This window comes from Zingiber officinale, chromosome 8A, assembly GCF_018446385.1.
Source record: "Zingiber officinale cultivar Zhangliang chromosome 8A, Zo_v1.1, whole genome shotgun sequence".
NCBI lineage: Eukaryota > Viridiplantae > Streptophyta > Magnoliopsida > Zingiberales > Zingiberaceae > Zingiber > Zingiber officinale.
Genome location: NC_056000.1, coordinates 16343772 through 16357307, shown reverse-complemented (window position 1 = coordinate 16357307; position 13536 = coordinate 16343772). Strand labels below are relative to the sequence as shown.

At 34.5% G+C, this 13536-nt stretch overlaps 2 protein-coding genes across 3 annotated transcripts; both read left to right on the top strand.

Annotated features, from left to right (window-relative positions):
• Positions 1 to 8: 8 nt before the first annotated feature.
• Positions 9 to 2803, top strand: LOC122012749. The gene is made up of 3 exons (XM_042569391.1): positions 9 to 1597; positions 1684 to 2080; positions 2164 to 2803. The coding sequence occupies exons 1-3, from the start codon at positions 390 to 392 to the stop codon at positions 2203 to 2205; spliced, it is 1647 nt and encodes a 548-aa protein (XP_042425325.1). The 5' UTR covers positions 9 to 389; the 3' UTR covers positions 2206 to 2803.
• Positions 2804 to 3844: 1041 nt separating this feature from the next.
• On the top strand, positions 3845 to 13536 carry LOC122012748 (protein PHYLLO, chloroplastic-like). 2 transcript variants are annotated; one of them, XM_042569389.1, is made up of 14 exons: positions 3845 to 3974; positions 4814 to 4972; positions 5076 to 5201; positions 5326 to 5442; positions 5561 to 5678; positions 5938 to 6090; positions 6185 to 6448; positions 7833 to 8000; positions 9371 to 9514; positions 9591 to 10052; positions 11129 to 11428; positions 11496 to 11653; positions 12049 to 12156; positions 13065 to 13536. In XM_042569389.1, the coding sequence occupies exons 3-14, from the start codon at positions 5101 to 5103 to the stop codon at positions 13318 to 13320; spliced, it is 2349 nt and encodes a 782-aa protein (XP_042425323.1). In that variant the 5' UTR covers positions 3845 to 3974; positions 4814 to 4972; positions 5076 to 5100; the 3' UTR covers positions 13321 to 13536. The 2 variants fall into 2 exon arrangements, with proteins under 2 accessions (XP_042425323.1, XP_042425324.1); XM_042569390.1 differs by having other exon boundaries at positions 5060 to 5201.

The window sequence follows — 13536 nt, the reverse complement described above, 5'->3', positions numbered from 1 at the left end:
GTTCGCGAGCTGCTGTTGCAGAGTTGCAGTGTCGTTGGTGAAGCTGAAGCTGCGTGGTGGTGTTCTTGTTCTTCTTTAATTTCACGAAAATGAGTAGAGAAGCTAGTGTTGGTGGGTCTGGTGAAGCAAGCTCCAATAGTGGTGCAGCCACTCCAAGCGTAGCTTCCACAACTAGTGGAACTTCAGATTCCAAAAGATTGGCAGTGAATGCTCCTGGAAATAGATCTGATCCAGGTTGGAAACATGGAATTGCAGTTGATGAAAATCCAAAGAAAGTGCAATGCAAATACTGTCAAAAGGTGATAAATGGAGGGATTTAGCATCATTTAGCAGGAACACAAAAGGATGTTGGAGCATGCAAGGTTGTTAGTGATGATGTAAGGAAGGAAATGTGGAAAATTGTATCCTCATTGCAAGAAAATTTAATAAAGAGGGCAAAGGAGATTGAAGGAAGATCAAGTGATTCAAGTCCTCTTGGCCAATATGAAGATGAGGAGGTGGAGGGTGTAAAAAGACAAAGGCGAGAAATTGCAAAGAATCCTGCTGATCTATTCAAGAAAAGGGGTGTGAGTAGTCAAACTACCATCAATGGCATTTTCAAGAAGAATTTGAGGGAGGAAGCTTGCCAAGGGATTGCCTCTTTTTTCTACAATAATGTTATACCTTTTCATGTGGCAAAAAGTGATGAATTCAAGAAGATGCTAGACTTGGTTGCAAGACATGGTATTGGCTTTAAGCCTCCATCCTACCATGAGATTAGAGTCAAGTATTTGAAACAACAAGTTGATTGTACCAAAGAAGTTATAGAGCAGCACAAAGCATTTTGGAAGAAAATGGGATGCACAATTATGACTGATGGGTGGACAGATAAGAGGAGGAGGACTATATTAAACTTCTTGGTTAATAGTCCTATGGGAACCATTTTTTTGAAGTCAATTGATGCATCTGATATATCTAAAATAGCTGACAAGATTTTCAAGTTGATGGATGAAATTGTTGAAGAAGTTGGTGAAGAGAATGTAGTGCAAATTGTCACAGACAATGCAGCAAACTACAAAGCAGCCGGGGAGATGTTGATGGGGAAGAGAAAGAGGCTATATTGGACGCCTTGTGCAGCTCATTGCATCGATTTAATGTTGGAGGATTTTGAAAAAAAGATACCAATACATAAAGAGACAATTGCACGAGGTAAAAAGATCACAACTTACATCTATTCAAGGACTGCGCTTATTTCTCTATTGCATCATTTTACCAAAGAAAAGGATTTGATTAGACCAGCCACTACCCGTTTTGCCACATCTTACTTGACTTTGGGTTGCTTGAATGACAATAAGGGAGCATTGATTAGAATGTTTACATCCAAAGAATGGAAATCTAGTCAATTTGCAAAGACTAAAGATGGAAAGGTTATTGAAAATGTGGTAATGGATAAGGACTTCTGGAAAAGCATTATTACATGCTTGAGGAGTGCTTATCCTTTGATCAAAGTCCTTCGTTTGGTAGACTCAGATGAGAAGCCTGCCATGGGGTTCATTTATAAGGAAATGGACAGGGCCAAAGAAAAGATACAAGCTGCCTTTAATGGTATTAAGAAAAGGTAACTTAATTTATTACTAATTATTAAATACTTGTATAAATTTATAATTTCTTGGAAACTAATTCAAATTTTTTCTCACTCTTTAGTTACTTGCCTCTATGGGAAATTATAGATGCAAGATGGGATAATCAACTACATCGGCCTTTGCATGCTGCAGGCTATTACCTTAACCCTCAATTTCATTACAGTCCTAATTTTAAAGCTGACTTTGAAGTGAAAAGAGGAATATATGATTGTCTACAAAGGATGGTTGAAAGTATGGAAGAAGTAAAGAAGATTGATGCTCAACTGGAAGACTTCAAATATCGAAAGAAATTCTTTGGTAGTGCAGTAGCCACTTGTGCAATTGAAACCAAAACTCCAGCACAATGGTGGGAATCATATGGTTATGAACATCCTGAGTTGCAAAAGTTTGCTATTCGTGTTTTGAGCTTGACATGTAGCTCATCTGGCTGTGAGAGGAATTGGAGTGCATTTGAGATGGTATTGCATTTCATTCTCGAATGAAATTACCTAGTTGTATGTGATTATATGAGTATGTGTTAATTGATTTTGTTATTATTTAGGTCCACACTAAGAGAAGAAATCGTTTGAAGGCAAAACGATGAATGACGTAGTCTTTGTGATGGCTAATTCAAAATTTGCCAAGAAGAAGGAATTGAGGAAAGTCAATGACTATAGCATTGATGACCTAGCTTCTGATGATGATTGGATTGTGGATGATAGTGAAAATTTAGATTTGGATGCTTCAAATGAAGATTTGGTTCTAGTTGAAGAAGGACCTAGTAGTGGAGCACCTCATGATGATTTGGAGCTGCCTAGTTATGATGATGATGCAGTTGAAGAAGGTGGAGATGTCATGGAGGATGCTGGAGATGAAGAACACATGGAGGATGATTATGAATTCATGAATTTATGAAGCTTAGAACTTAACTATTATTTTTCATGTTGTAGACTTATATGTTATCTAAAATTTGTGACTTATGACTTATTTTATGTGTGGATTGTAGAAGACCTTATAAATGTTTAGTTTAATCAAATGTTTAATGTGTTTTTGAGGTTATTAATCTTATCTATGTTATTTTCTATGAGTATATATATGTTTATATATAATTTTACATTTTGGTAGAAACTTACGATTCGTGTTATGATACTACGAGTTTACGATTCTACAACTCCCTTCCGTTTCAACGTAAAATCTCGATTTTGACAACCTTGCTATACACATTCAATTTCAATTGTGATATTTTTTTTAGATCTACCTGTTTATTGTGCCTAAAAAAAGGAGGCAGAGAATGATTGATATTTTATGCATACATTCTGAATTTTTTCATAAAAGTACCTCCAAGGAACTTCTTGGTTGCTCCACAAGCCCGTTTCATGTTATGAAACAATGGTCTATATATTTTTTTCAATTAAATTAAAATTAGTGTAATTCTTAACATAAAGTATTTACTATCTTACTGTGGAACTTTCTGATCTTTGTATTTGTCTGTTGATGTTCAAGTTTGGTGTCGCAAGCCATGGTTCATGCTTGTTCAAGTTTGGTGTCCTCACTCCCCTCTAAAACCCTACATATTAAGGATGTAGTTACCGTTACAAAATTGTCTCCCCTAATAACTTCCCTCAATGAACTGGTTTGTATTTATGCTCATCATAGGAAGAACTAATTATGATTTCCAATTTACTCACTTTGACTTGAATTCCTTTTGGCATGGGAAAATGGTGCAAATAAAAACAAACCAATTTAAAATAAACTGATCCCATAATACATGCTGATTTAAGATATTTGTTTTCATCCTATTTTATTTCTACTTGGTTTAAAATATTATTTTGTTTGTTTCTGTTTTTTTTTTTATTTCAAGCACAGCTAGTTTATTTTTGCCTGAATATTATTAGAGGCACTTCATCTCATTGTTCTATTCATTCGAGTAAAATTACAACTTTTGGTTTGTATCTCTCACAATATCACCCACCAAATGCTTGTAAATTGTATTCCAATGAAATCACTAATTGAAGAACACAAATTTATCCTATCCTATGCCGCAAATACTTAAGATGCAATTGGCCCATCCACTACAATTGATTCTCTGCTTGAGGTGTACTTTTCAATTGTCACAAATCTAAACTTAATAGCTTCTTAGGGATTTAAGCTCAACTTGCTCAAATCCGACCTAGATTTGCTTATTTAATCTAATGGAAGCCCTAGTTGCTTTAATAGATAACTAATGAAGATGCTACCATTAAAAGTTAGTGAAATAAGCAATCTCCTCTTAGATTGATATGCTGTTTATATTGCTCTTGTTCAGGTACTTTGCTTGATTGGTGATGTATCTTTTCTTCATGATACAAATGGCTTGGCAATTCTTAATGAAAGGTGTTGACCTATCTATTCAAGAATAACAACTGATAGGCAATATTGTTTGAATATCATGAAAATCTCATTTAGTTCTGAAACCTTCCATTAAGTAGTTTCTATTCTTTAGGGTGACATGAATCCCATGAAACATGTTCTTTATTCCAAGTAGTAACTTAGACAATGATGCCTAAACAAAAATTATATTGAATGGCTTAGAAGTATTCCACAGATAGTTGGGAGATACATAGCTTGATGATGAAGATATTTAATGGCCTAGGAGTGGCACTGGCAATATGTAGCTTCACCTGCATATCTCCCCACCATAGACTATATATCCAAGGTAGTTACACTGCCATGGGTTGTATTTATCTAGCAGCGTAGTGTGTTGCCATGAAGATCAAATATCTTCAGTGCTATAAAATAAATTAAGGGTAGAGGTGGACGGAGTATGAAAGGCAACCTCGATGAGGTGGGAGAGGTATTATAGGCTGAAATCAACATATGATACCTAAAAATATCTGTATAGTCATTGGACAACATTTATATTTATACCATTGCAATTATCCCGAGGTGGAGATGGAGGCAGTAATGTGGTGGGATCAAACCATCATATAATAACCAGAAATATCTTTATAGTAATTACAAATCCATTATCCATATTTGATTATTTCTAACAATTGGATTTGGGTACCACTTAGTCACCTTTAGTCCTGAAATTGGGCAATCCATGTCTCTCAATCCACAATTGAACCAGCATTTTAAGCTCCGCTTGGAAATTTGATAGAATACTGATTCTCCCTTTTTTTCTTATTAGCCACCCCAATCAAAAATTTTCTTAATTGTATTTCTTCTTATAGGGTGAAGCGGAAACCCTTAACTGTTGTTGTAATAAACAATCATGGTGGTGGAATTTTCAGTCTTTTACCAGTTGCAGAAAGAGCTAATCCTGATGTACTGAACAAGTTCTTCTACACATGTCATAATATCTCAATAAAAAGACTCTGTACTGCCCATAGGTAATGCTTTGTATATTCTTTCTCAAAGTAACATCTAGTCTCTTACTCTGTTTCATCATTTAGTTGCTTACTTGTTCAGCTTATCAGTTGTTTGGTTTTGTAGTGTGAAACATTTTTTAGTGCGGACGATGTCTGAACTTCAAAATGCTTTATCCAAATCTCAGCAGGAGCAGTATGATTGCGTGATTGAAGTCGAGAGTAGTATTGTGGAAAATGCCAATTTTCACAGGTTTTTTCCTGCCAAGATAGTCTCTTTTTTTAAAAAATAATATAATTATTTCCATTTTCAAAGGACTGAGATTTTGTGATTGTTTTCCCTTCAGAATAATAAATTTTTGTTAATGTTGTTGTAGAATAATAAACAAATTTTCTTCTGAAGCTGCAAATAAGACACTGAACTTCTTATTAACAAACATGGAAAATCGCCTCTTTACCCACAAAATCCACAAGGTGGAATACTCATTGTATAGGCAAGTCTGTTATGCATTTTCTTTTGTGCTTGCCCTTTATTATATTGATCTTATATGTCTCTGATCATAGAATTAGATTGAGATCCTATGTTATGAATATTTTTTATGTTTGTGACAGAATCCAACTTTGTGCTCCACTGACTTCAAGTTTATTAAATGGTGAAATGGAGAGTTTCTTCCATGAAGGCTTTATCCTAAGAATATATTTGGACAATAATATTGTAGGATTGGGCGAGGTTTGTTATTAATTCCGAAGTTATTCTTATTTAAATATACTGACTCAAAAAATTAATTTCAATCAAACTATTGTCATGAGATTTTTGGGTGCTTCATACATACTCTCCCTTCACTGATAAACAATATTTTGTCATATCTTTCTACTTTTCATGTATATATGTTAGTCATCTTTCGCAATTAAAAGAAGAAAATAGGTTTTGTAAGGATATTTTTCTTAGACTAATGTTGTAATTATTTTACTTTTAATAATTTCAACAGGTTGCCCCAATTGAAATCCATGCAGAGGATCTTTTAGATGTCGAGGAGCAGTTAAGGTTCTTGGTGCATAAGTTGGTAGGATCAAACATAAGTTTTATTCCATTGCTCAGAGGCTCATTTTCTGAATGGATTTGGAGATCCTTAGCAATACCAGTTGTGTATACAAATATCTATATACCACATTTTTTTAGTACTATCTTGTTCTTGTTTTGTAAATACTCTTGTATTAATAATATTTTTATCCCAGGCCTCATCCATTTTTCCAAGTGTTAAGTGTGGATTGGAGATGGCTATCCTCAATACCCTGGCAATGAATGAAGCATCCAGTTTCTTTGATGTGATCTCTGGTTATGGGAGCTCCTCAGTTGAACCTCTGTTGGATGCAGATGGTAATGATGGTCCAAAACAGATAGAGATTTGTGCTCTCATTGATCATAGTGGTTCACCAAAAGAGATAGCTGATGTTGTGTACCAATTAGTTGACGAGGGTTTCAACACAATAAAACTGAAGGTACTATAAATTGATATCCAAATTTGAATAATAATAGTTGTGATCTTTAGCAAGAGATAATTTTACATTAGCAGTGTTTCCTATTGGTTTGAACAAAGTAATATATGAGACTGTTGTCTCAGCTAGTTGATGAGGTTTCTACCAGGTTTAATATCCTGTGTCATAAGGTAGTTTCAATCTTGACTGGAACAATATAATGTTGATGTTGTGTCATGTCATCACTCGACATGCATTGGCACATCCCTATAATGCCAAGATGAATTCAAATAACTTAAAATATAATTCAAATAACTTCAAATATAAGTCTATACCAATTAACAAAGTCTTTTATAGTAAAATTTCAGAACGAGAAGCTATAAAATATTTTAACTTTTGAAAATAAAACTATTACTAATCACACTATCTCAATTAGAAAATTGTTTTTACTAAAACAATTTTACTTCAATCATCAATGTGTGTCAAAATAAGTTCACATAAAATTTTACTTATATAATTTTTTTCTACTTGTTACTTCGTAACAAAAAAAAGAATATAGTAATTAGATAATCAATTAAATAATTTTGGAGAAACAAGGTTAAAAAAAATAACAAACACATTACTTGATCTTTCTGCATAGAGATGTGTGTCATAGAGTCACTCGGGATGATATGATTGGAAGGTTGACATTGGATTGACCACTCGTGCCGATCAATTAGGGGTTTGGATAATTTACTGAAATAATATATTTTAATTATGTAAGGTAGCATCGTGTTACGTAGCATTGCACAAGATTTCAACCCATGGTTTCTAAAGAAAAAAACTTACTGAAATGGTATGTTTTACCAACTGAGATTTTGCATCAGCATTTTAATTCCTATTGGTCTTAATTTTTAGGTACACAATAGTTTGCTTATTTTATAGTATAAATGTCAAGCTATTCAATTTTGGTTTCCTTGTGAAAGACTGCCAACAGAATTAGCAGCCAGTCTATACTCCAAAATAATCTCAGATCAGGATAGTATGCCAGCACCTACCGTGTTCGAGGATTAATTGGAGAAATTGAACTCACAAAGAACATGGTGTGCCCATATTACATCAGAGCCTCACAAGGTTAGCTCTCAGCTCCTTGTCATCAAGGTTCACAAGAGAGGCCATGTAGAGGGGCGCAATTGCGAATCCAAGTCTATTGGAGTCAGTACATACCTATGTGGCACCATGGAAGAGGCAATTGAAGAGAAAGAACCATATCATTTTTGCATACTTACTAGCTGAAATAGCATAATACTACTTGGCCTGATTGTACCAATAATAGCCTCTCTGCAATATTTACTGATTTGTTTTTCACGCCTAGCAAATTTGAATGTTTTACTATTGTTAGATGTCAAGAATGTGTGAAGTTCTACAGGTAGCACGAAGAAAAAATCCTCTTGAAGATGTAGAAGTCATCAGAGCCATCAGGCAAGTGGTTGGTTACAAAATCAACATCCGTGTTGATGCAAACCGGAAGTGGACATATGAGGAGGCATTGCAATTTGGATCTTGTGTAAAACATTTCCACTTGCAATTCATTGAGGTATGACATTGTCACAAACCCAAATTATAAAAAATGACAAAATTCCTGAGTATCAAAAGTGGTGTTCCTTTTGGAATTTGTTGGAGGTCCGATATAACAGTTTACTTTTACACAAAGGATAGATACCAATTAGGATTGGCCATCTTTTCAATCATCACTGCTCTTAGCAAGAATCAACATGACCAGAATGTGCGATGCTTCCTGTCTTATGTATAACCTAAGTCAAACTATCAGAATGCTGAAAGGGTATTTCTTCAATACTTTGTTAAATGTTGTTGCCTTACCATATGCCTTTTTGAGAGTCCATTATTCAGGAAGGAATTTGTTTTAATTATGGCTGCAATGTGGAAGATTAAGGAATGTTGCATGGGGTATACCATGAAATGTGGAAGATAACAAACATGCAAATCAGATGAATAAGTCATTGATCCATATACTGGATCAACGCCTGTGATTAAAAAATAATGAATTATAAGATTGCTAAAAGAGCGATTAATGTTCTTTATGAAATATCGCTTAATGATACTTCTCATTAGACCTATGAATACAACCCAACAACAGAAAACAAGAAGTATTTCTCATTCTTGATTTATCACAGTATTGCCTCCAAATAATAATTTGAGCATTCTATCTTTGTTCTGTCATTAATGTTGATAGCATGGACATGACCTTATAATTTTCCACCAACGGTGTAGTATATATACAACATGCATCAGCTTTGTTAAGAAGTCGGATCAAGTTTACTTATCTATAAACATAGAAGAAGAAGTAATAAGGTATGCATTGCCTCTGATGACTGCACGTGGTCTTTTACCACTGACAAAGCAAACATTATTTTGGTACAGACATAATAATATGGAAGCAAGCATACCCTATTTTTCTTTTTGAAGATTCTTAGAGAAATATCCAATTGATGCTAATGTAACAGAAATGTGTCTGTCATTCCCAGGCAATTAGATGAATCTTCTGATATGTTTGTCTTTTACCATAGACAAAGCAAACATAGCATTATTTTAGCACAGCATTGCAAAATGAAGGATAACAGAAGCAATAACCCTCTATTTTTTTTTTTTTGGAAATTGTTAGAAATGTTCAACTAATGTAACAGAAAAAGTGTGCCAATCTGCCATTCCCAGACAAGATGTATCTTTCTTCGACTACCATCCATTCTCTGATTTTTTTTATATGCCAATACTACATTTGGGGTGTATCTCTTTCTTCATTTTCTTCAGATAAAAACATACAATGTGGGATTGCAATGGCATTGCAAATTTTTCAATGTGGTTTTTTTTGTTATCAGGGAGGAATATTTGTAACTGTGCTTTGAGTATTCTTTTATATCTTCCAATCAATCACCTTCATTGTTTCAGGAACCTGTTAATAGGGAAATGGATATTCTCAAATTTTGCGATGAAAGCAGTTTGCCAGTAGCACTAGATGAGACAATTGACAATCTTAAGGGAGATCTCTTTCATGGACTTAAAAAGTTCGCTCATCCAGGAATTGTTGCTATTGTGAGTAAAACTTGGGGTAAAATGGAATTGTCTAATTGCATTAGTTGCATTATAATAGTCCATTTTGATTTCTCAGGTTATCAAACCGAGTGTTCTTGGAGGATTTGAAAATGCAGCTACAGTAGCAAAGTGGGCTCAGTTGCATAAGAAGATAGCCATTGTCAGTAGCGCATTTGAAAGCAGTGTGAGTTTGTCGGTGTATATACAGTTTGCATATTATCTGGAGAGGCAGAATGCTGCAGTTTGCAAAATAGAGGGAAGGGAATTAAATGCAGCAATAGCCCATGGCCTTGGAACATATCGTTGGCTGAAGGAAGATGTAACTTCCAGTGGCATAGATATTTGCATGTCATCGGATAGGTACAGACTGGTAGCATCTGTCGAGAAAGCTGAGAATTTTTTAAAGCTTGTGCAAATCAATAAAGCAAATATTCAGAAAAGCTACTCCGAAGAACAAACTAGTGCTTATCAAACTGAAGTTGATGGAGAGTTTTTTAGCTGTTCATTCAAGTTTCTGAAAGTTGGTCAAAACCTAAACGTAAGAATATATGCACTATTATTTTTCAATAGATGAGCTGGTTTTTCATTAGAATAAGTATTTCCCTAATTATAGACAGAAAGAAAAGGTAAAGTGGGTAAAAATGTAGATTGTTTATATATCTAGTACCAAGATTTCTTGCTTCTAGTCATTTGTAACCCCATTTCCATTACTTGCCTCCTAAAGGTGTAATGGTAGTGGACACCTAGTATAATAACTTGCTTCAATGTTTTTTTAGTTATAATTATAATTTTTGTATCTCTTTCCCCTTTTCACTTATATCCCCCTTCCTCATTTCAGTTCTTTGACATGAGAATGTGACGTTTACTATGCTGGTCAAATGGAAAGTGTCTTTGGAATATCAACAAAAATAATCTAATGTACCTACCTTTGTGGAGGGGAACAGTTTGGTACAGGAAACTAGTATAATGTATACAATGAAACCATGCTGCATTTTATAAAATATTGAAAAATGAATACCCCATTTTTTGATGTACTTGGACATGACACGGTATACTAATATGTGCTGCATTTTATAAAATAATGACTACTTCATTTTTTGAAGTACTTGGACATGACACAGTATACCAATATTTGCTGCATTTTATAAAATAATGAATACTTCATTTTTTGAAGTGCTTGGACATGACCCAGTATCCTAGTATGAACAAAATCATACCCCGTCTTATAGCTATAAGCCTAGTACACCATGAATGTCTTAACTTCTTGTCTTTATTAGAGTCGAGGTAAAAGCACACTTCTTCTATTGCCGTTGGTTCATTTAAGTTATTTCACTCCTTAGCGCCTTAAAGTCATGAAAAATTAGGTGAATAATGCTGGCAAGTCAGACTTCTACTCTTTGAGAGTATTTTAGTTGGATCTGCAGCTTCTATGCTTTTACAGTCCCATTTTTCTACTTTCATTCTTGACTTGGCATTGTACTTCATGTTTTCAGTTGGCAAATATTGTTGTTTTGTAATATTTAGTTAACACCACCAGATTTCCAGTTGTGACAATATTAATTGAAGTTCTTCCCCCAACATAATTACAGCTAAATGGTGTGTGCATTGATGCAGAATAGAACGGTTGTCTTTCTTCATGGCTTCTTGGGTACAAGTGAAGAGTGGATCCCAATTATAAGGAGTATATCAGCTAGCGTGCATTGCATTTCCATTGACCTACCTGGCCATGGGGAGTCAAAGTTACAATCACTAGTGGATAAGAGTTCTAAACAAAGATTGGATTTATCTGTTGAATCTGTTGCAAATATATTGCTAAAGTTGATCTCTGGTATCACTAGTGGAAAGGTCATTCTTGTTGGCTATTCAATGGGTGCCAGGATTGCATTAAACATGGCAGTCAAGTACAAAGAAAAGGTATTCTAAGTATTTATTCTTCTTTCCGTTCCAAGCCTTGAGGACTGAAGTTAATGAAATCGTGAAGGTCATTGGAGCTGTCATAATCTCGGGAAGCCCAGGATTAAGAAATGAAACAACCAAAAGAATCCGTGTTGCCCAAGATGAAGCAAAGGCAAACTTTCTAGTGGAACATGGTTTGGAGTGCTTTCTGGATTTATGGTACTCTGGCATCCTATGGAGAAGGTTATTTCTTAGTAATGTATCACAGTAGAACAGTTAGATGATCACTTTATTTTGTCAGTATTTTAGTTTTGCTATTTCATGCTTCAGGTCAGTGTATAAAAAATGTGTATTATTCATACAGATCTGATCATACTATCAAAATTTATATAATCATTATAAAATTTTCTTTCCTCTCTTTCAAATATTTTAAATTTTTTGTTCGGACAGCAAAATGCATCATTCTATTGTGGCCAAATCTGAAATTTGTAGCAGCCATATTATTGTGCCCATTGCTCATTGAAAATGTATCATTATTGTTACATTTATAATGGATTTTGTTGAAATATGAGGAAAGACTTGTATGCTTATCTTAATTTTGTAAGCATATAATTAACAAATATTTCCTTCATTTTCAGCTTAAGGGGCCATCCTAACTTCAGCCATATTAAGAGCTCTCGCAGCAGGCATAAAGACATACAGGGTCTTGCAAATGTTCTATCGAGCTTAAGCGTTGGGAAGCAATTGTAAGCTTATCTTTTTCTAACTACCTAGAATTTTTTTCTAGTAAATATGATCCTACTTATTAACACTTAAATCTATGATGAAGAAATTAAATTAGATTTCTTATTTAACTCTATATATATCTCTACTCTCTTTAATGTATAAACTTAGTGAAGCATTGTACTGAAATTTACCCTTGTTGATTGGAGAATTGTCAAAAGAATGCCCCATGTCTTTTATAACCGATCATACCCATATATCTGATTTGGGTAGGGTTTAATGCAAAAAAAAAAAAAAAGACACATCAGAGTCTGGTGTGGTTGGTTTAGGGTTTTTGGCTCAAAGCTCACAGTAGTGCAAATCCATAAAAATCCTGCTGTAATCTTTGCAAAACAGTCATTCTATGCCAATTCTCATAGCATAATGTCAATCAGCTTGCACTCTTAAATTTTCTTTTTTATTTCTATACCATTCTGAGCGCCATTGTCAAATGACTTGCTGTAAGATTACCCATAGACCTTTCATGTTTTCATTAATGTTCTGTTTTGTCTCCAAATCCTATTGTAAGCCAATATGTAAATCGACCTGCAGTAAGATTTTCATAAATTTACACCATTAGTAACTTTGAAATACCCCACCCAAGCCTACCATAGTAAGCTTCAACGTGTCCAAAAATTATTATTTTTAGCCTTGAATACTTCTGCAAGCTGATTTACAAACAAACTTTCAATCATGCAATAACAAATTTAAGGTTATTATGGAGATAAAAAAAAAAAAAAAAAAAAAACTGGGATACTTTGTGCTAAAAAATCATTAATTATGGTTTGGTCATTTCCAATTACAAGGGTGTTCTCTGGTTAATTATGGTTTGGCCACGGATTAATTGCTAGCTTGGAAATGATATCAGCTACAATTTGCTAATTCTTGATAGGTCTTTGTGGGATGACTTAAAACACTTGCAAACGCCACTGCTCTTCATCGTGGGAGAAAAGGATACAAAGTTCCGGGAGATTGCACAGCAGATGTGCAGTGAAATCGAGAGAGGTTCCATAGCTGACCAACACCGGCAACGAAAGCTATTTGACACAATTGTCGTACCAGATTGTGGTCATGCTGTACATCTAGAGAATCCTCTTTGTGTGATCAATGCAGTGAGCAAATTTGTGGAAAGATGGGGGCAGAAATGATGCAGTTATGGGCTTATGGCACATTTATCGGCTATTTTTTCCCGTTCTCGGATCTCATTATTCCGATAATAATCACAAAGATCAGTGTGACCCATTTATGGCTAAAGAAATCGTGTAAGATAAGACATTAATTAATATGTTAGGGAGGGGAAAAAAAATGTACTGTGTATTTTTGTGAATGAAGCCGAAGTATAATGCTTTTGCTTTTCAGAGCCC

What these genes read in the sequence shown, in the direction of transcription:
- LOC122012749 (XM_042569391.1), top strand. Translation starts at nt 390, where the DNA reads ATGTGGAAAATTGTATCCTCATTGCAAGAAAATTTAATAAAGAGGGCA. An exon ending in TTTAATGGTATTAAGAAAAG is followed by an intron (nt 1,598 to 1,683) that starts GTAACTTAATTT and finishes CTCACTCTTTAG; the next exon opens with TTACTTGCCTCTATGGGAAA. An exon ending in ATTGGAGTGCATTTGAGATG is followed by an intron (nt 2,081 to 2,163) that starts GTATTGCATTTC and finishes GTTATTATTTAG; the next exon opens with GTCCACACTAAGAGAAGAAA.
- LOC122012748 (XM_042569389.1), top strand. Translation starts at nt 5,101, where the DNA reads ATGTCTGAACTTCAAAATGCTTTATCCAAATCTCAGCAGGAGCAGTAT. An exon ending in TCTGGCATCCTATGGAGAAG is followed by an intron (nt 11,654 to 12,048) that starts GTTATTTCTTAG and finishes CTTCATTTTCAG; the next exon opens with CTTAAGGGGCCATCCTAACT. An exon ending in TTAAGCGTTGGGAAGCAATT is followed by an intron (nt 12,157 to 13,064) that starts GTAAGCTTATCT and finishes AATTCTTGATAG; the next exon opens with GTCTTTGTGGGATGACTTAA.